The 27,569-nt window shown below is 37.1% G+C and overlaps 3 protein-coding genes across 4 annotated transcripts; 2 read left to right on the forward strand and 1 right to left on the reverse strand.

The window, feature by feature from the left end:
- Positions 1-1,035: 1,035 nt before the first annotated feature.
- Positions 1,036-4,857, forward strand: LOC140883796 (E3 ubiquitin-protein ligase APD2-like). 2 transcript variants are annotated; one of them, XM_073290382.1, is made up of 11 exons: positions 1,036-1,169; positions 1,259-1,540; positions 1,790-1,896; positions 2,043-2,165; positions 2,306-2,402; positions 3,000-3,074; positions 3,149-3,231; positions 3,532-3,678; positions 3,887-3,959; positions 4,043-4,376; positions 4,639-4,857. In XM_073290382.1, exons 2-11 carry the CDS (start codon positions 1,282-1,284, stop codon positions 4,712-4,714), a joined length of 1,374 nt encoding a protein of 457 aa, XP_073146483.1. In that variant the 5' UTR covers positions 1,036-1,169; positions 1,259-1,281; the 3' UTR covers positions 4,715-4,857. The 2 variants fall into 2 exon arrangements, with proteins under 2 accessions (XP_073146483.1, XP_073146484.1); XM_073290383.1 differs by lacking the exon at positions 1,036-1,169 and having other exon boundaries at positions 1,413-1,540; positions 1,690-1,896.
- Positions 4,858-22,225: 17,368 nt separating this feature from the next.
- Positions 22,226-23,233, forward strand: LOC140884739 (steroid 5-alpha-reductase DET2). Its single transcript, XM_073291587.1, has one exon. The coding sequence runs from the start codon at positions 22,252-22,254 to the stop codon at positions 23,032-23,034; it is 783 nt and encodes a 260-aa protein (XP_073147688.1). The 5' UTR covers positions 22,226-22,251; the 3' UTR covers positions 23,035-23,233.
- A 1,282-nt stretch (positions 23,234-24,515) lies between these two features.
- On the reverse strand, positions 24,516-26,718 carry LOC140881878 (large ribosomal subunit protein eL33y-like). Its single transcript, XM_073287516.1, has 5 exons — positions 26,613-26,718; positions 26,404-26,439; positions 26,077-26,305; positions 25,930-25,972; positions 24,516-24,727 (listed from the first exon to the last, which is right to left on the reverse strand). Exons 1-4 carry the CDS (start codon positions 26,642-26,644, stop codon positions 25,931-25,933), a joined length of 339 nt encoding a protein of 112 aa, XP_073143617.1. The 5' UTR covers positions 26,645-26,718; the 3' UTR covers positions 24,516-24,727; position 25,930.
- Positions 26,719-27,569: the final 851 nt, after the last annotated feature.

The following is a 27,569-nucleotide window of genomic DNA, read 5'->3' on the forward strand; positions in this document are numbered from 1 at the left end:
AAATTCTTTTAAAATATCTTTATTTTCAACTTACAATTATTTTTCTTGTTCAAAAAAACTCTTAACAAAAAAATTATTATTATTTATTTTATTATTTATTGTGTAGTATTAGGGGTGTTAAAATTGAACCCGACATCAGTTTGCAGATAATTATCGAATTAAGGTAGAGGTTTTGGGGTTCGGGTTAGAACCGAAATATTTGAATTTTTTAAATTTAACAAAATAATTAAATATCCATAATAATAATCAATATATTTTGATTTAAATACATAATAACAAAATATCATTTATATAATTATATATAATTTAAATTTAAAAGTTCAAGTGTACAAAGTTTAAAATATACTTAATACACAAAATAAAAATTATTTTTAAAAATTAATATTTTACAAAATAATTATTACTTGTTGAAAATCTATGATATAATATACAATAATTTTTTCAAACATACAATATATAAAAATATAGTAAATATTTTTTAATTCTATAAATAAGTAAAAAACTTTTTAAAAATTTCTCAAATCAAATCCGAATAAATCAATAGCAACCTATTCGAACTCGACTAACCCGATCAATCAGAAATTTGATTTTTTATTTTGTTTTTTTTAACAAAATAATTAATTACTACACATAATAATAAATAAATATATTTTAATTTAAATACATAATAATAAAATATCGCTTATATATGATGTAAATTTGAAAGTTTAATTTTAAAATTTTAAAATATATTTACTAGAAAAAATAAACAATTATTATTTTTGTTGAAATCAGTAAATAATTATATTTTAAAATTTTATAAAATATTTATTTTTTTTGAATTTGGTAAAATTAATTTTATAAGTAAGTAATAAAAAATAATAATATTTTTGTTGAAAGATTTTTTTTAGCAAAACAAAAAATTAATTGTAAATTGAAAAGAAATAATTTTTTTAAAAAAAATTAAAATATTTTTCAAATCTAATAGAACGTGTAACCAAATGTACATATATCATTATCCAATATACCAAACAGACCTAACCGTCGGCCTCTCTTTTTCGGTTACAACCAACCTTCAATGCTCCAAAACCCGTGCGCGCACCCAGTTTGTTTGGTAAATATGAAAATAAATGAAGAATTTCGGATGCTCTGCAACGGTCATCTGCAAACCAAAATTCCCCACACAACACGTAAAAATCTCGATAATTATATTCATAGATTCGTCCCGTGAATCTTGTTCTTCACTATTATTATTATTATTTTCTTTTTTTTTTGGCAGGATTTTGTCCGATCGAATTCTGAATGGAGCACCAAGTGCAGAGATTCATAAGGGAAGACTGTTTTGGTGACGCTACTGGATCGGCTTCTGGTTCGGAGGTGCAAGAAGAGGGGGAGAATTTCGAAGAGTCGACGCCGCTGCCGTTTCCTCAAAGGAATCTTGAATATTCCGGCAACTCTCACCACGGAGATCGCTTGACTGCGACAGAAAATGAGGGTTCCCCGGCTACGCAGAGCGATGCTTGGTCCTGCGTCATTGTCGTGCTCACTTTCTGTTTGTTTGGTAAAATTTGTTTCTATCGTGGTTAAATTTAAGGTTATTTGATTATGTGTAGGAGATGCAGAATGTGTTGGTTATAAAGTAGTTAAATCATTTGGATAAAACAAGTTTCAAGTTCTTCGGTGATTTTTTTTTTTATTGTGATGACATAGGATTTTGCAACTATTAAAATTTATAAAAATGAAACGATTTAGTACGGCAAGCAATCAAGTCCAATTATGGGGTGCTCGTCTGTTCCGTTTCTGTTCTCAGGCTCCATGACACTGCTATTTGGGGTGTATGCATCTGAAAATGTACTGCTCGGACCATATTCATCCATATTGATCAATCCCAACCATTTATTTGTGGACTCTATAAAGGTAACTATAGTTAGCTCGCAATTTTAGTTGGGTTTTCTAGTTTACTGTTCAATTTATGGAAATGGAATGCCTTTCACATTTGTATAAATATCACTACATTTTATCTCCCAAAATAGTGAAATAGAGTTAATATTGACTTTTACCAGGTGGTGGAACTCAAAACAGGGAAGGGGCTGACGTTGTATGGATTTTATAAAATTCCTCCTCTTGATGTCATGATCACATGGTCAGAAAACCACACAACCATTCTCCCTTCCAGAACCCACAAGGTGAGTTTTATGAGAATTGATTTTGTGCTGAATGTGATTTCTAGTAGTTCATTTGTTTCCAGATAAGGGAGCGTATTTTTTTTATTTCTACTTGGTGACACTGGAATTAGCATATACTTTTTTACTTCTTTCTATCACAGGAATGGAATTTCTTTTTGAATAAAGGGTCTCAGATAAACATATCCTATTCCATGAACTCCCTAAGTTCATCCTCTGTCGTCCTGGTAATTGCTGAAGGTAATAATTAATTTCTAACACATAATTTTACTTTTAGCACTTAGAGACCTGACACAAATGTAGATTATTGAAAAAGTTGGAGAATAGAAGTACGCAGGAGGACAAATATATTGCTGGTTGTTGCAGATAGAAATTAGAACTCACATAATGAGAATTTGACAGATGCAAAAGTCATGTAGCACGTGTAAGATTAATTTATTTGCCTTTTTAATGTTTGTTTTCTTCAAAAGCTAATTTTTTTTTTAGCTAAATGACTTTGGTAGGTGGCTAAAGACACCATCACTTGTGATGATGGAAAAAAATCGAGGAATTACATAATAGTTTTTCGGGTGTATTTTAATTGCGCAGGAACACGCCAGTGGACAAGTGTTTTACCTAAATGGTAATGATTGATTAGATGTGGGTCGTACTTGGAAAGCATTTTGTTAATGGCATATTTAACACTAGCCACTCTTAATGGAGTTGTTTAAGACACGCTTTTACCATGCTTGTTTTTTTTTGTGCGTTGGCAACTCATATTGGTGGTATATTTTTAGAATGAGGGTTTCTATTCTTTGGATACCCTGTGAGATTTTCCTGCATGCTGCATCATTCCAGGAAATGAAGGTCTGGATGTGTGGCTTCAGAATCCATTGTATCCAAATACAACCTTATCTTGGAATATCATACGCGGTGAGGTAAAATAAGGTCAAGTATTGAGTGTTAGTTATGTCAGGGGTTGAATCTCACCGGTTTACTGTCCACAGGAAATGGCTCAGTTCAGAAAAAGGTGTCCAAATCTTCTTCTTACTACATTGCTGTGGGTAACTTGAATTCTGAAGTAGAAAAGGCAAGTGTTCTTAAATAAATTTGTGGTACAGACACTCTTTTAACGATTGGAACGTCGCATTGGTTGTAATCCTGTGCATGAAGTGCAGCAAGTACTTCAGTTTGAATAATTTGATCTCGGTGTTGTTTGCTTTAAGTTATTGGTCTCGTTTTTTAAGAACAGGGGCAAAAATTCCTACTTTCTATGTTAAATATCCACCAACTGAATTTTCATGGAGGGGCTAATAGATTAAAATTTTCCTATTAAGATTTCCAATGACTTCTTCTTGCATTGCTTACTGACATGGGATGTGCTTAACAGGTGCGGCTTCAGATCCAAATACAGGCTTTTCTCTACAATACAACAGAAGCAGGTTACCAGTGTATGCTTGAGGAGGGCCAATGTAGTTTCAAACTGTATGTCCCAAGTGACAGTGCTGCTCTTCTCACCGCTCCTGGTCGAAAACCTGTGAGTCTTTCTTGGCTGATTGTTTTCAGCGACAAATAAATTTTTGATCTGTTCGACTGAAAACTACCGAGTCATTCTCCTGTTCATCACCATGCTTTCATCAGAAAATGTAAAAGTAAATTCCTCATAAGTGAACATGTGCAATATGTGTGTGCCTTTGTTATGCTAGGAAGTCACATAAACTGAGGATTCTTCTCTATTTGTGTAGGGCATGGCTAATGATGCCTGGTATGTTAAAATCTCATATGGACCTCGATGGTTAACATATGTTTTTGGCCTAGGTACATTTTTTCTTGCTAAATACACTCTTACATAATCTATATCATTCAAATTCTACGATTTCTTCAATCTCTTATGAATGCAGGTGGAGTGACTGTTCTTGTGCTACTCATCAGTCAAACCTCGAACCATTGCAAGAGCATGGATCAGGAAAACAGAAGAGAACCAGTGGGCAACAGGGGACTTGAGAGAAGCCCTTTGCTCTCACAGAAAGATGATGATCTTTCGAGTTGGGGTTCCTCGTACGTGTCTGGCTCAGAGGACGACAAGTCTCTTGAAGATGCACGGGATGGGAAGCATGTTAAAGATACCGAGGACAACAGCTTGCGGCGTCTCTGTGCAATATGCTTTGATGCTCCCAGGGACTGTTTCTTCCTTCCATGTGCACATTGTGTCGCTTGCTTTGGATGTGCCACAAGGTAATTTCGACCGCCATGCATATTCGTCTTAATACATTATAGGGAGAGGAGTGAAAGTTTGGTGAAAGCTCGACCAGAGTCATGTTTCAACCGGGTTTAAAGACTTTTTCGCTCGTGTGCAAATTTAATAAGTGATTGATAAAAATTATAAAATCAAGTTTTCATGCTCAAACTCGAGTAACTTCATGTCTGATCAGCAATCTCTCTAGGAACCAATTCTTGGTCAGAAGTAACTAAACATGACTCGATCTTTACTTTACAGGATAGCTGAGGCTTCTGGAACCTGCCCTATTTGTCGTAGATGCATAAAAAAGGTAAGAAAGATATACACAGCTTGAGCCGCACCTGAATCGTGTTTCGATTTTGAAATTATTGAAATTTATCAAGTTAAATTGATCTGAGAATGATCAAGTTCAGTGGTTGTATAGATTCCGGTTACAAATGATCCTTGAGAATGTCACACGTTAATGTAATAGCTTGTCTGACGTTAGAAACTGAATTATTGAAATAATATATATTGTTTGAGTTCGATTTTTCAAAACGGTTTACGCTTATATATATTGTCTTGCGTTCGACCTATCTCACGAATATAAATCTACGAGATTTTTCATATGAGACCTACTCGTTACTCAATATTGTCGGAACTATAAAGAATCGGTATATTATACATACATATATAGTAGGTCTAGATAGTCTCGCATGATCAATCATGTTCATATTTACAGTAAAAAGTAATATTGCTCATATTTAAAATGAAAATCAATATTTTTTCAGTGATGATCCAAACAAGATATTCATCTCACAAAGTATATTTATTACGATTATTAAATCAACAAAAAATTGTTTTGATACTTTAAGTGAATTTCCACAAAAGTGATGCTACTCGTACAATGAAATTTGTACATCAAATCTTACAACACAAAAAATTCAATACAAGAATTTAATTTATCAAAATATCAAGATACATTAAATACATAATCTCGCGATACAATATCAAAATATCACAATATTATTGTTATTAAAAGAACAATAATAGATCTACATCTTTGTTTATACTCTTACTTAAAATTTTTCTCATTTCTCTCGTTAATTGCAAAAATACCCTTGATAAAAAATAAATATCTAGTTGATCAAGGAAAGTTTTATAACTAATAAGAAAATGTGTAAACCAATGTGTACATCTAGCATTACTCTTCCACGTGTTATTCTTCCCATATTTGTAATTGTAAGAAGAGCACATTAATAATTTAAGGAAAATGTTACATACATTTTCAATTAAGGCAAATTATTTTAAACTCCCCACTACCAAACTTCTCTTTAACTTAACTCCCTACCCACCCCTTTCTTTATTTTTACTCCCTAGTGGTCCCTATATTTGAATTAAAATATAATTAAAACTAATCATTTGTACGTGGCTTTGTTATACCTATCGAACCAGTCCCGGCCATGCAAGACTATTAGTTACGCAAGGTTTCCAGCCGATATACTCCAGATTAGGGTCCAACATGCTTTCGTAAGATGAATTAAATTTAAATACCTTTTTGACCATAATGTCTTCGGGTCATACCTGCCGAGTTTTACGAAGTGCTCCTCACAATCCAACCACGCATTCGCAACAGATGGTTTCTGCACAAGCTCCTTCAACGACACCCAGCACAGCCTTAATTCGTTTTCTACCTTAAGACGTATGGTATTTAAATTTAATTATAAAATATGAACATGAAAGAACGAGAGATTTAGAAAATTTATTCAGACATAATATTATTACATAAATCAACTCATTTGAAGAGGAGAAGACAACTTGTTTAGCTACTCATAGTAGCTTTGTTCTTGAAATACATAAAAGAAAACTTAATACAAAGATAGGGAAATATTACAACAATTTATTTGTAAGAAAACTGAAAGAAATGATCGATATCTTCAGCTTCCTCAAATGCCTGTATTTATAGCTGTAGTTCCACTCGTTTCACCGAGAAACTTTAGGAAATCTCACAGCTGTCTTGTATTTCTTTATGCCATTATTGATGACATCTTTTACTATTGGAGGAGGCAGCTGTCTTGAATTTTTTATGCCATTATTGATGACATCTTTTACTAGTGGAGGAATCACATGTCTGCCACTTTCTTTTGGCTTTATTCTCCTCACATGCCTGCTTTATTGTTGTCGGGGCATCTTTTGCTTTTGAAGTAGGCCCTGTGAAAATGCATCTTCGGTGGTCCTTGTCTCCCTTTGCTTGTCTCGGAAAAATTCTTTCGATCCGTTCGGGGTCTAAAGGTTTTTCCAAATTCTGGCTCCTTCTGATTTGGGCATTCTGGGCAGATATTCTCTGATCATCGTCCAATATGAGCCATGTTACAGAATTTTCGACGAGTTTCTTTACTCTCCGGCAGCTTGTTGTTCCACAAAAGATTTCTCTTCTTTTCGAAGAGTTCTTCCGCAAATGCTGTAGTTTTTCCTGTTATTGTGTTTAACAGGAACGATCCATTCATAGAATTCTGATAAAATTTGAATGAAAACTTGACTTTATCCATCTCAGAAAGACAGACCCAAATACCCCATGCCCTTCTGGTTGAGATCTCATTTTCCCCGAAAGTGGACACCAAGGGTATTTTTTTAGTTTAAGGATCCTTGATAAATTTATGACTATTTATATCAGGTTTCCTCAGCTTGATAAAATGAAAGGGTTCGTGTGATCCTTTCACTGTTGGTTCTGAAGCTGCACTGAAAAAGTATAACTCAAGCACATCTCCTCTGGCCAAATGATCATTATTTGCCCATGTTTCTTGGACTGCTTCCTGGATCCATTTTGGTAACTGTGATATCTCCGGGAAGCTTGCTGATGTTGTATAAACTGAGGCCAAAGCCCCAAATTCATACCAAAGTTTTACATCTTTAGGATTGACATTGTTTTTTAGCCAAACCCTTGGATATATTCCTGCAACATCAACCCTGCAAGTGTTCGGGTTGATTTCACTCATTGTATTCAATTTCTCCCACCTTTTTTGATAAACCTGGAATGGAGAAATAATAGATGGATTAGTATCAATCTTAGATTTGCCCTTGCCAGTGTTGGGCCTAAGATTGATCTCTTTTTCTTTTACCCCAGAGGCGGAGGGTTGACTTGATGAGTTATCCTCATCAATTATTGCTTCATCAAGATCATCAAAGGCTGATGATAGATTAGCACTTGTTTCTTGAGTTTTACATTTCTCAACATCTTGTTTCACAACCGGTGGTTGTATTTCTTGTTCTTGTAAAACCAATGGTTTTAGCATATCTTATTTATGAGAAACCAATGGTTTCTCTATAGCCTTCATAATTGGCTCTTGAATAGCAGCCCATAGTTGTGTTTGAGCTTGCATACATCCTGTAATTCGATTAGATACTTTGATCCGATCAGCTTGTTTTAACCTTCGGGCTATTTCAGCATTAATGGCTAACTGTTTGAACTCGTTTTGAAGCAACCCAAGGTGTTCCCTGAGATGCCTATGCATTTTCATGATGGAATCCACGTCACTGCCTTCCATCTCTTGTTAAGAAATCTGCAAGAATATTTTCATGAGATTTAATAATAACAATATCAAAAATATAATTTTGACATAATGCTTGCCATCTTAATAACCTAGCTTTCTCAGGTTTAGACTCAATCTTATTTTTTAGGAAAGCTTTTACCTGGGTGTTATCAACCTTCAGAGTGAATTTTTTAGCAAGTAAAAATAATGGACATTTTTCAAAAGCCCTTTTAACTGCATAAAATTTCTTCTCGTTGATATGCCATCTAATGGCCTCAGATTTTAAAAAAAGACCACTACAGTATCTACATGGTATTTCTCCATCTGGAGTGATCTTGGTAAGGACTGCTGCCCACCAATCGTCACTGGCATCCGTAAATAATACCAGATCATCTTCATCTACGGGTATAGCCATTTTTGGGAGATTCTTACATATCTCTTTTAATTGGTTTACCCCTTTAGTATGGTCATCGGTCCATATAAACCTAGCATCCTTTTTTAACAAAGAACTGAACACCTTTCTGTACATTGCTAGATTGTTAATGAACATCCCTGCAAAATTAACTACTCCAAGAAAACTCTGGAGTTGTTTTACATCTTTGAGTTTATCTGGAAAATTTTTTACCTTTTTCACAATATGGGGTTGTAGAATTATTCCAGTTTCATCAATCTCAATATCAGGAATTCAATTTTCCTCGTTGCTATGACTGCTTTCTTTTCAGATAAAACCAATCCTTCTTGTTTACAAATTTTAGAGAAAATCTCTAAGTGTTTAACGTGTTCGTCTATATTTTTTGATGCTATAAGAATATCATCAATATAAACAAACATAAAGTTGAAATAATCTTTAAAAAGATTATCCATCTTTCTTTGAAATATCTGGGGTGCATTAGCTAATCCCATAGACATAACTTACCAAATATAGTGTCCTTGTGGAGTAGAGAAGACTGTGAATTTCTTACTTCCTTCTTCCATTCGAATCTGGTAAAATCCATACTTACAATCAAATTTTGAGAACACTCTAGCATTTCGTACACAACTAATTAGGTGTTCTCTACTCGGTATGAAGTACCCATCAAACTCCAGGATTTTATTAATACCTTGGTAGTTAATAACTAGCCTGAGTTTCCCTATTTTTATTTCACCATGATTTCTAACCAGAAAACCTGGGCTGCTATATGGTGAAACTCCTTCTTTGATTAAATCAAGGTCCAAATGTTCCTTGATAATCATTCTCATATCCTTTTGATCTGTTATGTTCATCGGGATAGGCTTATATCTGATGAATTCATACTCTTTGCCTTCCTTTAGAGTAAGACTGACTTTGAGTTGATTTCTATCCCATCATGCCAAAGGATGCTCGTTGTAACTTTCATTGAGTCTCTTTTTGACATCTTCAAGGGATACTTTATTCTTTATATCTCTGTGATTTAGAGTTATCTTGAGAAGCTCCATATCCTATGTTTGGAGTTCTTGTTCTGTTGTTATTTTCAACATGGTTTCTCCAAACCTTCTTGGTTCTTTCATTTTTGGGTGAAAAATTTGTCCTTTATCACCACGCTGACTGCGAAATATTATCGGCAATTGTCAATAAAAAGCAACCTTGAGTCTTTGAACGATAATTTTATGATCACAAATTGTAGTGAACATAAGTCTTCTTGACTCATTGTCTTGTGTGTACTTCTTAAACATTTGTAAGAAGTTATTTCCTAACAGGATATCAGCTCCTGTATCATGGAAATAGATTGGTGGTGTTTTTACCTTGTACCAAGGTGTTTGACCTGCACCTCCCATAAGGATCTCTGCTTGTTTTATTCCTTTGCAAAGAATTAAAATTCTTCGAGAGAAATCTCGTCCAGCAATTTTTGGCAATTCCTCTTCACATTCTTCAGGGAAGACTCCTCTTTTTGCTGTACAAATTCCTGCTTTCCGAGTCAATATAAGCTGCAAAATACTCAGCCTTATATTGCTCATATAACATCCCTATCGGAATGTATATGGAGAAAGGACTTGTTGTCATTTTTTAAAGGGATTACTAAATGGTCCCGCCATTTTTAACAGACTGTGTTGTAACTCAGTAATCCGATTAATATTATTTACCTTTAGTTTCCCTAAGGCCTCAAAAGGTAGAGTATGGTTACTCTTTTTTACTTCTTCAATGCGTTCTAGTAAATCATGTTTATGACTTACTAATTTCAACTGTTGCTTCTTTCTCTATCTGTGAACAGAGTTCTCGAATCTAATTAAGGGATTGTCCCTTATCCAATTCTCTTGGTTTTCCATTTCGTAGAATTCTTATTGAATTCTCCAAGTCTTTTCTTTGCCATGAACTCTATTCTCTTTTCAAGGCGTTTCCATGGTTTATGGTCCTCCAGGAATTCTAGACCAAGAATGAGTTGATCCATTTCTTTTTCTGGAATTCCCCAGATTTGAACTTTCAATTCTCCAATATTTATCACTCCTTGGTAAGTTCCTTTTTCCTGTTGTTCGAAATAGTAAATCGAGTTACAAGGGAACAAGTTCCGATAACTTGTAATTTCGAATACTATTTTCACTTCTTTCCATCCTTCTGGAGATCTAAGTTTTCCTATTATAGAAAACTCTTTTTTTTCTGGTGGAATTTCTTGAATAGGAGATTTGTCCCATCTCCTGCTTGTCATTCTGTGTAGTGACTCTGCATGGAATCACCTACTAACTGGCAACTAATAGCATGCATTAAACTTAATACAGCAAAAATAACTTAACAGAGTAAGACATGCGGAAACAAAATCCATAATTTACATATCAGCTTAGTAACATAATCCAGACTTAAATCTGTAATGATACAACCAAATCGAAATCTTAAACAGTAAACATTATACAGCTATATCGAATCCTGCTGTATAATAAAATCCTCAAGGCTCCTGCTCCCTAGTCCTGCCTTGAACTACCAGCTCCGTCCATCTTGCGACCTGCCCCATGGAATAGGGTGTCCAAGATAACAACTAGGACGTGAGCGCTAACGCCCAGTACATAGACATGAGTAAACATATGTATATAATGCATGCTACATGATGACTGGTAAAAGATCATCTGAAAAATCATGCTTAGAACCGGCGCCACATGAGTGCTGCCACCGCACGGATCAACCTCTGGGTGCAACCACACTCGTCTAGTACACCAGAGTAGACAGACATAAATTTCCCCCGCCGTCGCGGTACTCTCAGTGACAGACTATCGAGTATAGAGCTGAGCGGCTCTATAATCAGGTATAACAAGGAATAGGCTCAACGTGTATATGCACATGACATATGAGTATAGAAAACGGTAAATCATACATCATGCCATATAATAATGCCAAATAAATGCAACATATAAACATGTATACTCGCTGGCAATCTCAGTCAATGTGTACGTACCTCTAAGCTAGTTCAAGTATAATAGGATCCTAGGTTCCAAGCCTATATTCAAAAGTTTACTGTATCACTACATAAATTCTATAAGCCTTAACTAAGCTAATAAATACTCCCAAAACTTAAATAGATTCCCGGACCATACCTTCGTCCGTAGTTAGCCCTTTGGAGTCGCTAGTCCCGGATGACTATAACCACACCTTGGTTATTCCAGAACCTCTATTATAACTGATAGGGCCCTCAAGTGTATATCTCACACTATATAACTGAAGAAGGAAACTCGGGAATTCGTAATTGAAAATGAACTCTGAACGGCCCTATTTATAGCCAAATTTCTCGGCCAAGATCGGAACTTCCGATTTCGGAATCGGAGCTTCCGATCCAGCTCATTGCGTGCATGTCTGCCACGCCAGGATCGGAACTTCCGATCTACGACCGGAGCTTCCGATCTGCTCTATGACCGACACTTGTCAAAACTCGCGACTGAGTCATCGATCATTTTTGACAGCTGGGGATCGGAACTTCCGTTCCAGGATCGGAGCTTCCGTTCCGGGATCGGAGCTTACTATCCGGGATCAGAGCTTACTATCCAGGATCGGAACTTACTATCCGGCCCAAAATGAAAAAGCCCAAATTTTACTTCTGAAGTCCAATAACACTCCGAAATTGGTTAAATACCAACCCTTAATCATTTTTAACATATTATTATCTTAAAATGGTATCTGGGTTACTACATTCTCCCCACCTTTAGATATTTCGTCCGCGAAATAACATCTAAAGACAAATCAAGATAACAATATGAAACATCAAACCATGTCTTATTACAACAACGGTAATTACATCTTACATGGTAATTAAAACTACAAAGCAAACAACTCAGGATATTCTGCTCGCATACGACTCTCAGTTTTCCAAGTTGCTTCTTCAACGCCTCGACGCTGCCACTGTACCATCACAAGTGGTATAATCTTGTTCCGAAGAATTTTCTCCTTCCTGTCTAGGATACAGATTGGTCGTTCAACAAAAGACAGATCTGGCTCGAGCTGAATATCAGTAGACTGAATCACATGAGATTCATCAGCTATGTACTGTCGAAGCAACGACACATGAAAAACATTGTGTATACTGGAAAGAGATGGCGGTAAAGCCAAACGATAAGCAACATCTCCGATCTTCTCCAGTATCTGGAAAGGCCCAATGTAACGAGGAGACAACTTGCCTTTCACACCAAATCTCATCACCTTCCTGAAAGGTGATACTCGCAGAAAAACATATTCACCAGGCTCAAACTGAAGTGGCCTGCGGCGAATATTCGCATAACTGGCTTGTCTATCTTGAGCAACTTTGATCCTATGCTTGATAAAATCTACCTTGTCTATAATCTGCTGCACCAATTCAGGACCCTCGACTTGCCGTTCCCCGACTTCATCCCAGAATAACGGAGTACGACACCGTCAACCATACAATGCCTCGAAAGGTGCCATATCAATACTACGATGATAACTGTTATTGTAGGCAAATTCAATCAAAGGTAACTGATCCTGCCAAGATAAGCCAAAATCCATGACAGAAGAACGTAGCATATCCTCCAGCGTACGAATAGTGCGCTCTGACTGCCCGTCAGTCTCCGGATGATACGCCGTGCTCAAACTCAGAGTGGTACCCAACGCTTGTTGAAAACTACCCCAAAAATGTGATGTAAATCGCGGATCTCTATCACTGACAATACTCACTGGAATCCCATATAATCGCACAATCTCCTGGATATATAAGCGTGCCATGCGATCATAAGAATACTCCCGGTTATAAGGAATGAAATGTGCTGATTTTGTCAAACGGTCAACGACAACCCAGATAGCATCACACTGACGTGAAGTCATAGGCAAGTGGATGACAAAATCCATAGTCACATGCTCCCACTTCCATTCGGGAATCTCAAGATTCTGCAGTAATCCACCTGGTCGTCGATGTTCAGCCTTGACCTGTTGACAAACCAAACATCTCAAAACAAATTGATACACACTTCGCTTTATCCCCTTCCACCAGAATCTAGTTCGCAAGTCCTTATACATTTTCATACTTCCAGGATGAACTGATAATCGACTCCTGTGAGCTTGAGATAGAATATCATTCTTGAGCTCCGCAACATTAGGTACAACCACTCTATTGGATAGACACAATAAACCATCTGCCTGAAAATGGAATCCAGATGTATTAACTCCATTGGCTAGACGTGCCAATCGCTGAGTCTTAACATCAGATATCTAAGCATCTCTGATCCGAGAATACAATGCTGGCTCAGATAAAATAGTATACAAACGAACCCCATTCCTCCCTTTCTTGTGCTTGAGCGTAAAACTTAATGAACAACACTCTTGAATCATATGAGATATTTCATTAGTCTGAAGTGCAGACAGTCTCACCTGCCGACTCAAGGCATCAGCAGTAAGATTAGCAGAACCTGGATGATATTTGATTTCACAATCATAATCCTTCAGGAGATCCATCCAGCGTCTTTGTCGCATATTCAACTCTGCCTGAGAGAATAAATACTTCAAACTCTTGTGATCCGTAAATATTTCAAATTTCTCGCCATAAAGATAATGTCTCCAAATCTTGAGCGCAAATACAATGGCGGCTAACTCGAGATCATGCACTGGATAGTTATTCTCATGCGTCTTCAACTGTCGAGAAGCATAGGCAATAACATGTCCATGCTGTGTCAACACACATCACAACCCCTGACCAGAGGCATCAGTATAAACCACATAACCTCCTGATCCAGAAGGTAGAGCTAGCACAGGTGCAGTAGTAAGACGTCTACGCAGCTCGTGAAATGACTCCTCACAATCCGAGGACCAAATGAAGGCAACATCTTTCCGTGTACGCTGAGTCAAAGGCCTTGCCAACTGTGCAAAATTCTCGATGAACCGACGGTAATATCCAGCTAGACCCAAGAAACTACGAATCTCAGCAACCGTCGTCGGACGAGACCAGTTCAGCACTGCCTCTATCTTACTAGGATCAACAGATATCCCTTCATTAGAAATCACATGACCGAGAAATACTACCCGATCAAGCCAGAATTCACACTTGCTCAATTTCGCATATAGCTGCTTATCTCGTAACGTCTGTAGAACAATCCTCAAATGTTGTGCATGCTCATCCTTGTCATGAGAATAGACAAGAATATCATCTATGAAGACGATGACAAATCTATCCAGATAATCTCGAAATACCTGATTCATCAGATTCATAAAGACTGCCGGTGCATTCGTCAAACCGAATGGCATCACCAGAAACTCAGAATGCCCGTATCTGGTCCTGAAAGCAGTCGTAGATATATCTGAGTCTCGTACCCGCATCTGATGGTATCCAGATCTCAGATCTATCTTCGAATAAACAGAAGTACCCTGTAGTTGATCGAACAGATCATCAATCCGTGGCAAAGGATACTTATTCTTGATGGTGACACGATTCAACTGCCTGTAATCAATACATAATCGCATCGATCCATCCTTCTTCTTGACAAACAAAACAGGTGCTCCCCACGGAGAAACACTCGGACGAATATATCCCTTATCAAGCAGATCTTGCAACTACTGTTTCAATTTCCTCATCTCTGAAGGTGCCAGACGATAAGGTGCTCGGGATATAGGCGTAGTTCCTGGTACTAGATCAATACCAAATTCAACCTCTCGAACCGGAGGAAAACCAGGAATCTCATCAGGGAATATGTCAGGAAACTCGCTGACAACCGGTAGCTGATCAATACCCGTACTACTCATGGACATATCAACTGCATAGATGAGGTAGCCCTCCCCACCTGACTCCAAGACATGACATGCCTTCAGAGCCGAAACAAGTGGCATTGGAGGTCGCGCACCCTCACCATAAAAGTACCAGCTATCACCCTCAACGGGATGAAACTGTACCAGACGCTGATAACAATCCACAGTAGCATGATACAAAGTCAGCATATCTATTCCCAAAATACAATCAAAATCCGTCATCGCTAATATCATCAAATTAGCCGATAACACATTACCCTCAAACTCCAGAAGGCAACCCATCACTAGACGCTTAGTTACTACCTCCTGCTCTAACGGAGTAGATACAACTAAATACATATCTAATGATACGTAAGGTAATCTATGTCTCTTAACGAAGCGACTAGAAATAAAGGAATGCGATGCTCCAGTATCAATTAATACAAGTGCAGGAATACCACATAACAAGAAGTTACCTGCCAACATGCGATCGCTTCCCTCAGTAGCCTGCTCCTGAGACAGAGCAAACACCTGCCCTTGAGTCTGGGGACGATAACCAAAAGAACTCTGTGGTGCTGGCTGCTGACGTGGAAAAGTAGAAGCCTGAGATCCAACCTGGGATCCCGATCCACTGGCAGAACCCATGCGCTGAGGACAATCTCTCCGCAGATGTCCCTGCTGACCACAAATATAACACGCACTAGTAGCTCTCCGACATGAAGCTGCAGGATGCTTCCCACCACAGTGGCTACAAAACTCCTCCTTCTTCCTCTTCTTTCCAAAACGGAACATACCTCGTGAACCACGAGATCCAGATGAAGTATTAGGAGTAGAAGAAGACGTAGGTCCAGATTGCACAACAGATTGAGCTCGAGGCTCAAAAGATCCACTAGGCTGTGCTGGCATCATCAACTGTGCCCGCCTGTTGCTAGTCTCCACAATACGGCAACGGTTCACCAAAGTCTCAAAAGATACCGGGTCATCACAGACGACAACCTGAGAGTAGATATCTTGGTTCAAACCTTGTAAAAAGATATCGTATTTCGATGCATCACTCTCATTAATATGAGGACTGAAAGGTAGCAGATCAAGAAATCGTTGCTAATATTGATCAATAGTCATTGATCCTTGCCTCAAAGTAAGCAACTCCATAGATCGTGCTTGGCGAACAGCCGGAGGAAAATATAATTTCTGAAACTCCCGACAGAAATCCCCCCAAGTCACCTGTCCTCTCTCAGTACGTGCCAGAGCAACCTTGGCATCCCACCAAAAACGTGCTCTATCCTCTAGAACGAATTCTAGAACTTCCAGTTTCTGCTCCTCAGTACACTCGAAAGCTCGGAACGTGCTCTCAAGTTTAGACATCCAGCTTCTAGCTTGTTCAGGATTCTCGCCTCCCACTAAGGGTTTCGGTCCTACCTGAATAAACTTATTAATAGTATAGCGACGTCGACCCTCATGAGGACGATGTTGATCATCTTGATGATGATGGCGACGATGATGATGACCACTTCCCTGGCCAACACTACCGTGACTCTCGTCAGCCATATCCTGAAAAGAATTGCACATTAAAATCCCAAATGCACAAGAATTACTCAAGACTAAACTAAATCCCAAGTACTAATCCCAAAATCTAAGCATGCTCTGATACCAAAAATGTAGTGACCCTGCATGGAATCACCTACTAACTGGCAACTAATAGCATGCATTAAACTTAATACAGCAAAAATAACTTAACAGAGTAAGACATGCAGAAACAAAATCCATAATTTACATATCAGCTTTCTGTAATGTTACAACCAAATCGAAATCTTAAACAGTAAACATTATACAGCTATATCGAATCCTGCTGTATAATAAAATCCTCAAGGCTCCTGCTCCCTAGTCCTGCCTTGAACTACCAGCTCCGTCCATCCTGCGACCTGCCCCATGGAATAGGGTGTCCAAGATAACAACTAGGACGTGAGCGCTAACGCCCAGTACATAGACATGAGTAAACATATGTATATAATGCATGCTACATGATGACTGGTAAAAGATCATCTGAAAAATCATGCTCAGAACCGGCGCCACATGAGTGCTGCCACCGCACGGATCAACCTCTGGGTGCAACCACACTCGTCTAGTACACCAGAGTAGACAGACATAAATTCCCCCCGCCGTCGCGGTACTCTCAGTGACAGACTATCGAGTATAGAGCTGAGCGGCTCTATAATCAGGTATAACAAGGAATAGGCTCAACGTGTATATGCACATGACATATGAGTATAGAAAACGGTAAATCATACATCATGCCATATAATAATGCCAAATAAATGCAACATATAAACATGTATACTCGCTGGTAATCTCAGTCAATGTGTACGTACCTCTAGGCTAGTTCAAGTATAATAGGATCCTAGGTTCCAAGCCTATATTCAAAAGTTCACTGTATCACTACATAAATTCTATAAGCCTTAACTAAGCTAATAAATACTCCCAAAACTTAAATAGATTCCCGGACCATACCTTCGTCCGTAGTTAGCCCTTTGGAGTCGCTAGTCCCGGATGACTATAACCACACCTTGGTTATTCCAGAACCTCTATTATAACTGATAGGGCCCTCAAGTGTATATCTCACACTATATAACTGAAGAAGGAAACTCGAGAATTCGTAATTGAAAATGAACTCTGAACGGCCCTATTTATAGCCAAATTTCTCGGCCAGGATCGGAACTTCCGATTTCGGAATCGGAGCTTCCGATCCAGCTCATTGCGTGCATGTCTGCCACGCCAGGATCGGAACTTCCGATCTACGACCGGAGCTTCCGATCTGCTCTATGACCGACACTTGTCAAAACTCGCGACTGAGTCATCGATCATTTTTTACAGCTGGGGATCGGAACTTCCGTTCCAAGATCGGAGCTTCCGTTCCGATCGGAGCTTACTATCCGGGATCGGAGCTTTCTATCCGGGATCGGAACTTACTATCCGGCCCAAAATGAAAAAGCCCAAATTTTACTTTTGAAGTCCAATAACACTCCGAAATTGGTTAAATACCAACCCTTAATCATTTTTAACATATTATTATCTTAAAATGGTATTTGGGTTACTACATTCTGTCTCCTTGGAAAGATAACCTTCGGGGTTCTATTTTAAGGTCTCTGTATAGAACCTGTCTGTCTTGAATTTGGTATGTTTCCTGAATTAAAGAAAACTCGATTTTTTTTGGGTATATTGCTTGAGCAACTTTCCCAAAGATCTCTGTAATTTCAATGAACTCATTTCTAATAAATAATTCAGAATGGTGAGTATTAGAAAGAGCATATGAAATTTGATACGTAATATAATATGACCTATTACCTTCCTTCATTAGTCTTTTTCCTTGAAGTTTTGATGCAAAGTCAAGGCTCGACTAAAATCTCTATCAGCTAAATTGTAGGCTATTCTTGGATAAATAACTCCCACAATTTTTTCTGCACATAAATTTCCCGAGATAGTTCCTAGAGCCGCATCTTATATATTCCCCATTCTTTTATCGCATACTACGATATCTATGGGTGAATCTATTCCTTCTTTAAAAGTAGCCTTGATCATAATCTGGATTGCTCCAATATGAATCCAAGACATTGTCTTTGCTACTTCTGCTTTTAATTTTTGTAATTCTTCTCGAATTTCTTCAAAGGGAATTAACTGCATTTCAATTTAATTACTGGTTAGTTCCATAGGGATCGCCATTTCCCTTCTGGATACCTTATAAATCAAATTATTTCTTCTTTGTCTTAGCCTAGGTTTTCGAAGACTCTTTCAACTTGTCCTGCCGAAAATCCTTGGTACTTCTGTAATGTTGGATTTTCTCTCATAATCCTTTGGACCATATTATGAGATATCGTGGTTTGACTAAAAAACCCAGCCAAACTTTCATGTGTTTCATGGTGAAACACTTCCTCTTTACTCTGATTCTGATTCTGATTCATCTTCAGAAACTTCTCGACTAAACAATATCTCTTCTTTGTATATGCTTTCATATGAGGGGATATCCTCAAATTGATATACTTGGACTAGATCTTGAAAGAAGACCGCATCATCCATATCTGGTGTTGCTTCAAAGAGTTTAACTCTTTTTTTCTCGTTTTCTGGACAATTTGTAGATATATGTCCTCTTGCTCCACATGTCAAGCAGTTGCAATCCTTGAAACTTTCACTTGCTCTTGTATGAGTTCTTTTGAAAGTTCTTCTTGATGGTGTTCTTCCCCTGCTTTGTTATGAGCCTGTTGCTGGGGATGTTCTTATAGGTCCACTTCTTCTATCTGATCTATAGGATCTGGCCTTTTGTTTGGACCAAAATGTTCTTGGTTTCCAAGAACTTTTCATTCTTTTATTATAGGAATTATTTCTAAATTTCTTCCTTTTAAATTCCTATGATCTGTTTTCAATGATCGTTGGAAGATCATTTTCTCTACAACACAAAGGTGTACGCTTATCTATACCCCTTATTTTCTTGTAGTTCTTCTGTAATGCTGCCATATGGCACCATTCTGCTAATTTTCCTTTCAAAAAGGAGGCACGTCTTGTCAATGTATCAAGATTGCCTGGAATATATTCTTTAATCAGCATTTCTCTCCAAGGACTTAGCATTTTTGCAAAAAATAGCTGAATAGCTATATTTTTCTCGACTCCCGAATTTCATCAGTATTTAGTGAATAACATAATGTATTCATCAACTAAGCAGATATCATGTAACTCGAGGCTATAAAGAGCTTGAGTATATCTTCTCTTTTTCTCTGTATCTTGATTATTGAAATAGTCTACCCCTATGAATTGTGTTTTAAATAGGGTGGCCATTCTTTCTCCAATCTCGCTGAGGGATTCTCCTGCTAAGATTGATTCCTTAGTTTCTGGCATAGTCATCTCCCATGCGATCTTAACAGATCCCATTAGACTCATTTCTAGAAGTTTAATGAATCTTTCTTTATTAAGATCTAATGTCCCTGCTGCTATTCTCATAGCTGACGTCCAATCATCTATAAGATCTTCTCTGTTTTTGAAGTCCAAAACATCAAGGTTTAACATAACCCCATAAGGATGTATTGGATCTAAAACAGTTTTTCCGTAAGGAGTTTGATGAAGTGGGATTTTACTCCTTCTCGATCTGGTTCCTGCTGGATGTGAATTTTTTCCAACCTGGAACTCACTATGTGGTTCTTCTATTTTAACCACATATCTTGGGGGATTCCCTATGTGTTGTTCACCCTCAGGGGAATTCATTTTTAGATCTACTACTTTGAGATTCGCAAAAGAATCCGCAAGATCTTGTAGATCCTCGAGATTTAATCTTTCTAAAGTAGTCATCAGATAGTGTTTTTCTCTGATACTGCTTTTATAAGATTAATCATCATTTCATCATTGGTTAAAGGTTTTTGGACCATTTTGTTTTCTGATGTAACAAATGTTCGGTACCAAATGAGAGTGGTAACCTTTCTCCTGTATTTCCTTTTCTAGAATCCGAAGTGTGTTCTAGATTTATGATTTTATTTTGAAGATCCTTTAGGTTTCCAAGAATTTCTTCTTGTTTCTTAAGGATTCTTCAATTTGCCGAGGTATCTCATAAAGCTGATTGCTGTAATATTGTACCGTCTTTTGAATTTCTCTAAGATCTCCGGAGAGTTTAGAGGAATCTGGGGTAATCTCTAAAAATTGAGAGTTAGAAATCATTTTTCTTTATCTCTTCAAAATTAAGAGCATTAATCACAACCTGTTGTAAGTAATCTATTGTGAATAGATTAACTTGTTTATAGGATTTCATATGAATAAAATCCTCTTGATTCAAACCTTCGTTTGAAGTCATCTTTTAAAAAAAAATCTTCTCCTCAACAAAGAAAAACATGAATTAACGAATAATATTATGTCTGAATAATTAACCTAAGGCTTTGGTACCATTTTTACAGATAATTTTTTGTACCATGAATAAGCACAAAATCTTCAGATTTTAGCATAAAGTCTTTAGATTTTAAGCATAGAAAAGCATAAATCCAGTACAAGAATTAAACAATTAAATATTCAAGTTTTGTGGTCCTAGGGAGCTATTGTAAAGAATTTTATAGGTAGGGAGCTAGGGCAAAGTCAAGTTTGAGTTTGGGAATTTATCACCAATTTGCTCTTTCAATTATATATTTCCTTTTTCAACCCTCATTTTCTTCATATTATGTGTTAATTAAACACTTTTATCTTCTTTTCTATTAATACACAATTAATATAAATATTATCTAAATATTTTACTCATATTTTATATGGATATGCACACACATGCTTTTGGTAATAAAACATTAATAAATTTATAAGCATATTTCAAAAATAAATATAAATAAATTTATAAGCATGTACACCGGGTCATTTAAATATATAGGTCTGGTCTTGTTTTTAATTTAATAAAAGGGACTCTTGACTTTTTAATTTAGTCAAAGGGTCTCAATTAAAGATAATTTGGTCTTTTTTCCTTTTTGAAAAAAAATTATGTCCAACCCTCATTTTCCCTCCTTCCTCCCTTCCCTCTCTCCTCTTCAAGAGACGAACCTGGCACTCCTCTCTCCTCCTAAACTTTAACCACTAAACCATCAATATTTTTGATAATAATACTACACAATAAAATATATAAACAATGGTTTTGGTTGACCCAAGCCTGGGTCCCCAAGCTCGTCCCAAGCGGTCGACCAAGCTGTCAGCCCGGCTTGGTCGACCCAGGCTTGGTCGACCCAAGCGATCGACCAAGCCCAAGCCTTGGTCGATCGCTTTCCCAAGGGGGTCGACCGCTTGGGCAGGGAACCGAGCCCAAGCCTTGGTCGACCGCTTTCCCAAGGCGGTCGATCGAGCCCAAGTCTTGGTCGACCGCTTGGGCAAAAAAGACGGTCAACCGCTTGGTGAATTTAATAAAAAAAAAAAAAAAAGAGGAGGAAAAATGAGAAAGGGGAGAAAGAGAAAATAAGATAGAAAAAAAACAACGCAGAAACGTGAAAGAAGAAGGAGAAGAGAGAAAATACTTAAAACAAAGATAATATAGTTTTTTGATTAGAGATCTATTTATTAAATTAAAAACAAAACTAGATCTATATCTCTTGTTTTTCGCTCACAATGATGGCAAGTGTCTATAAAATAAACAAATGATCGAGCCAGCGTACTGTGTCCACTCCACTCCACTCCACTCCACTCCAGCAGCACCAAAAAATGGCCGCAGATCAAGATTTGTTTCACTACAGCCTTCTCACCCTCTTCTTCATCACACCACCGACCATCGTCTCCCTCCTCTTTCTCACCGCTCCATACGGCAAGCACCACCGTGCCGGATGGGGCCCCACAATCCCGCCGCCACTGGCTTGGTTCTTGATGGAGAGCCCCACCGTGTGGCTCAGCCTCCTCCTCTTCCCCCGCGGCCAAAACCACCGCGACCCACGTGCAATCCTCCTCATCTCCGTGTTCCTCCTCCACTACCTCCATCGCACGGTCATCTACCCGCTCAAACTCCTCTTCACATCGCGAATCCAGAAAAAAGCAGCCGGAGGGTTCCCGGTGAGCGTGGCCCTGATGGCGTTCGGGTTCAACCTCTTGAATGCTTACTTGCAAGCCAGATGGGTGTCCGAATACGCTGATTTCGACGGAGATCGGTGGTTCTGGTGGAGGTGCGCGGCCGGGATGGTTGTCTTTGGTGGCGGCATGGCGGCGAATATTTGGTCGGATAATTTGCTGACAGGCCTGAAGAATACGGGCGGGGGGTACAAGATACCGAGAGGTGGGCTGTTTGAGTGGGTTAGTTGTCCAAATTATTCGGGGGAGATTTTGGAATGGTTGGGCTGGGCCTTGATGACTTGGTCTTGGGCTGGATTGGGCTTTTTTGTGTACACATGTGCTAATTTGGTTCCCAGAGCTGGGGCCAATCACAGATGGTACTTGGAAAAGTTTGGAGAGGATTATCCCAAGAATAGGAAAGCTGTTATTCCGTTGGTGTATTGATACTTTGTACCTTGTTATCCAAATCAAGTGATCGGATTGATGATGTGTTAATGTACTATTTCACCTATTTGAAAGTGAAAATTTTTGTAAACAAACGCTCATTTTCAGTCCGTCGCCGTCTGTAATTCTTAATGTAACCTCTTTTGATTCTAATTGATACATCAGTTTGCTTCAAAAAATGCTTGTTTTCAATTTTTTAAAATCATATATAATGTTCATGTCTCAAATCACGGGAAAATTAGCATTTTGGTCTTGTATATAGGTTTTTTTTTTGTTTTGGTTTTGTATGTTGGTTTGTTTTGGAAAAGATCCTGTAACTTGATTTTTTTTTTTGATTTAGTCATATATGTTGGCTTATTTTGGTTTTGGTCCTGTAAGTTGGTTTGTTTTTTGGTTTTCGTCCTGTATGTTATCATGTTTTGAAATTTAGAAGTTGATCTCTAATTATTTTTGTAATAAATATTTTTTATTCTTTAATGTTTTATCTGCTTATTGGTTTGAGATAATTACAACTAACTAATAAAAAAATATTTTTTTACGTTTAAACTTTTTTTCATCTAAATAATTTAATAAAATCTAAAATATGTTAATTTAATGTATTAAATGTAACATACTTTTGTTCTTTTAAAAAGTAACAAACAAACATTCATTTATATCGTTCTCAACTGTAACTTCGATTTTTTTTTTTATTTGGCACTAAGTGTTAGCCCAGTTAGCACTTATTACTGATCATATAAATAAGTTCCAACCTAAATTAATAAAATTAGCTAAAAAATTAAAAATATATTTAAAACATACTTTCGTTCTTTTAAAAAGTAACACTCTAATATATTTTTTTATCGTTCTCAACTATGGTTGACTTTTTTTGTTACGCTTTTCTCGAAAGCAGAGCTTTTTAGATATGTTTCATTTTTATCACGCTTAATTTGGTCAAAACCATATCTTTTCCATGACCAAAATAAAAAAAACAAGTCAACTAATATGACCAAATCCAAAAAAAATCCAAATTCCTGTACTTTTTTTCAAAACATAACTTTGTATAGGACCAAAATCAAAATTTAAGTCAACTTATAGGACCAAAACCAAAATAATCAACATGTAGGACTAAATCCAAAATAAAAACAAAATTACAGGATCTTTTTCAAAAGAAGCCAATATACAGGACCAAAATCAAAATGAAGCCAACATACAGGACTAAAATGCTAATTTTCCCCTCAAATCACAATGCTACCACGATATTGTCTAGGTCTCAAATCACGATGCCACTACGATCATGTTTTTCAGCCACTGGTTTAGTTGAATCCATCTCTGTTTGTTGGTTTTTCTCTTTTCACATTTGCTCGAAAGATTGAACGAAGGGATCCAAGAATCGTGAGCAATTCTGATTCTTTGTTGTTTACCCAGAAAGGTTATTGTTGTATTCCTGCAGTGTCTTAATTCATTTTTATGCAGTTGAAAGTCGTATAATCAGCAGCTCAAAATAGATAAAACAGATCGAATATCTAAAATGAAAAGGTAATAAGAGAGTAATATGTTTTCATAGAGCATCGCAAAGGAATAAGGGGTACACCAATAATATCAAATCACAAGACAAGACTATTCCGAACTCTGGACAACGATCAAAAGCTACATCCTAACGATACTTCTTCCTTGGAGTACTCTCACTGAAATCAGAATCTACGAGGCCAGATAACTGCAAAAGTTGATCAAGAGGAACATTAACAAACTAACTAAAAGCAAATCAGACCAAATAAAATATAATTTGAGAAAGTTGCAAGGTGGTGTCAGGATAAAAAACATCAAGGTAAAAAGTTCCAAAAAATCAACACGAAACAACCCCTACAAATTTGAAGAACGCAAAAGCAAATTGAAGCATACAAAAAAAAATTTCTGCCCATATCTCGTCCCTTCAATTCATTAATCATTTAAGCTAACAATTGCGAGTATCAAGAACTCCTATCAACTATGGTAGGATAGAATATTTGGGTAAGTAAATTAATCCAGTGATATATCTGAATACTTAACTTTATGCCAATCAACTGTTTAGTTTGGGTAAATAAATATATCCAGTGATATATTTCAAGTTTGACTAGTCCAAAATTTGAAGAGTTTCTAGATCACAACAAACAGTTACATGTCAACAGTCAATCAACTGTTTAGTTTCTTCAACCACACAAATTTATAACACCAAAGAGTTTTACTTCATGTACTTTCCATAGCTCATTAGGAAATCAATCTCACCACATAGTAGCAATATATTATGTTACTTTATTTTTGTTCTCCGTTCATAAGACATCAGTTTAACTTTAAACATGTATATTAGGATTATCAAGATATGTTTTTTTTAATCTCAGTTTATAAGATATCATTTTAACTTCAAACATCTATATTAGGAACATCAAACTATATGCTATCATGTCTGTCCATAAATTGATGTGCGAGCCACACCCAAACAAGATGAAGTTAACCCAATTTCTAAAATACTTTGGAAATTCATTACACGACTGATGAACAGAAAGGATAAAGAAATAGACATACGAGTGAGCTCACCACACCGAAACTAGGTGAACTTAACCAAAATTGTTTACACACTCCCCCACCCATTCATTTTAATACTAATAATTAACAGGGAGGATGCAGAAAGACATAGCTCCACCATTTCGGCTTTGTAAAACACAGCAAATGAAGAAAAGAGACACACAATACACCAACAAATTCATCAAGTTCTAGAAAGCTTCCTCGTGACCGAGCTTGCAAATTCATGAACCTTAATTCGACATCTAACATCCAAAATCCAAATAATAGCAAACATACACCATCATACGATATTATCCGTCTGATCACATGAGATCTAGATCAATGAAGAGTCATTTGCTAAAAAGATATAAACTTTACCTCATATGTTGCTAGGATACATGAATACCCTGACTTTAGCACCCTGTTTGGAAAACAATGACGACCATCAGTGAAGATTCATTTCGAGCATTCTAGTGAAAATGATCTATTCATTCATGGAAATTTTAGCCGCAAGAGCCGGTATACCATGGATTTAGGGGGAAGATTAGATTTGAACTTAGCACGAACAACACCACTGTTTCCGTGAGGTCGAGCGACCTTTCCCCAAATGCAACGGTAGTGAGAGCCGTTCTTCTTAACCTTGGCCTTGTAAATGTACGCCATCCGCTTGCCGAGGTACCACGCAACCTCCTCTTGTGTGTTCACCCCTTCTATCTGTATCAAGGACGTGTTTGGGTACTGGTTTGACTTCGACCTATCGCCATTACCATCAACTTTCAAACGATCCAAATCTAACAAATGGAAACAAAACCCAGCTCCAAGCTAAGAAATAAATCAGGGTTTTTTCTTTACCTTTTATACCCAAGTACAGTTCCGCGGACATAAAGCCTGCAAAAAATTCAAAGAACAAAGATCATCAAACAATTGTTGCTCCCAACTAGCTGTGATCGGCCCAAATAACAAAAATATTCAAAGAACTACAACGCAAAAAATGCATATATTCCAGCAAATATGCCGGTGAAAACGGGTCTCAATCAACAAGAATTAAATGCATAACTGACCTAACGCGTTCTCCTTGACGGCCCTTCACCATTGTTGACGTTCTGAAGCTTCAGCCGGCGGAGAGTGTAAAGGAGGAACTAAACCCTAATTGCAGCCGCAAGGGAATATATAAAGCTTATTGAACAAAAATTGGGCTATTTTTTTCGACGAAACCCAACATGATTAGGCCTATTAAAATGAAGCCCATTTTTAATATTCGAACCTGGCCTGCCCTGATTTCTTTGCTAACAGTTACTTATTTGAACGTAGTGTCGGCCCGGCCCATGTTATTTTTAATGTGTATCCTATCGGCCCATCCAGTATCCCTCATCTTATTTTATTTTATTATTATACAAAAAGAAAATAAATGTATATCGACCTATTTGTTTGCATAACGATTAGCCTAGTAACGGTCACGATGTTCAGCTAATGTAATAAAAAATTTATGCATTAAGACATTGTTTGATGTAAAAAAATAAGATTCAACATCATCTATTATATCTTGCGCTTGACTCAAGTTTACAATGATTGGAGTTAAAAAAATACGTCTTATGAGTGAAGTGGTTCTTAAATGTATAAATATTATCTCATACAAATCTAAAAAAATTCTATCCCACGAGATCGAAATGTTCTCTAACAAAAAAATATAACATGAAAGTGAAAGGAGTAGATTAGAACCCAATCGGCATATTTGGCAAAAGGAGACACTTGTTTACCATTCAATTAATGTCGATGCATTCTTTTTTTCCCATGAATTGCCTGCCTACCACATGATGATTAAAGATCAATTTTTCAGGCTAACTTAAACAAGCAAACGGCCAAAAGGAAAGCCCTTTCATGGGAAAACAATAATAATTATTGTTATAATAATAACAAAACTGAAAACGAAGTTGTAGGATGAGGCTTTTAGTGATGTATATGATGAGCCTGTAATAATTGGACACTTTGCACTTGCTTCTTTAGATGATAAAACGTGC

This window comes from Henckelia pumila, chromosome 2, assembly GCF_033568475.1.
Source record: "Henckelia pumila isolate YLH828 chromosome 2, ASM3356847v2, whole genome shotgun sequence".
In the NCBI taxonomy this organism is placed as follows: Eukaryota; Viridiplantae; Streptophyta; class Magnoliopsida; order Lamiales; family Gesneriaceae; genus Henckelia; species Henckelia pumila.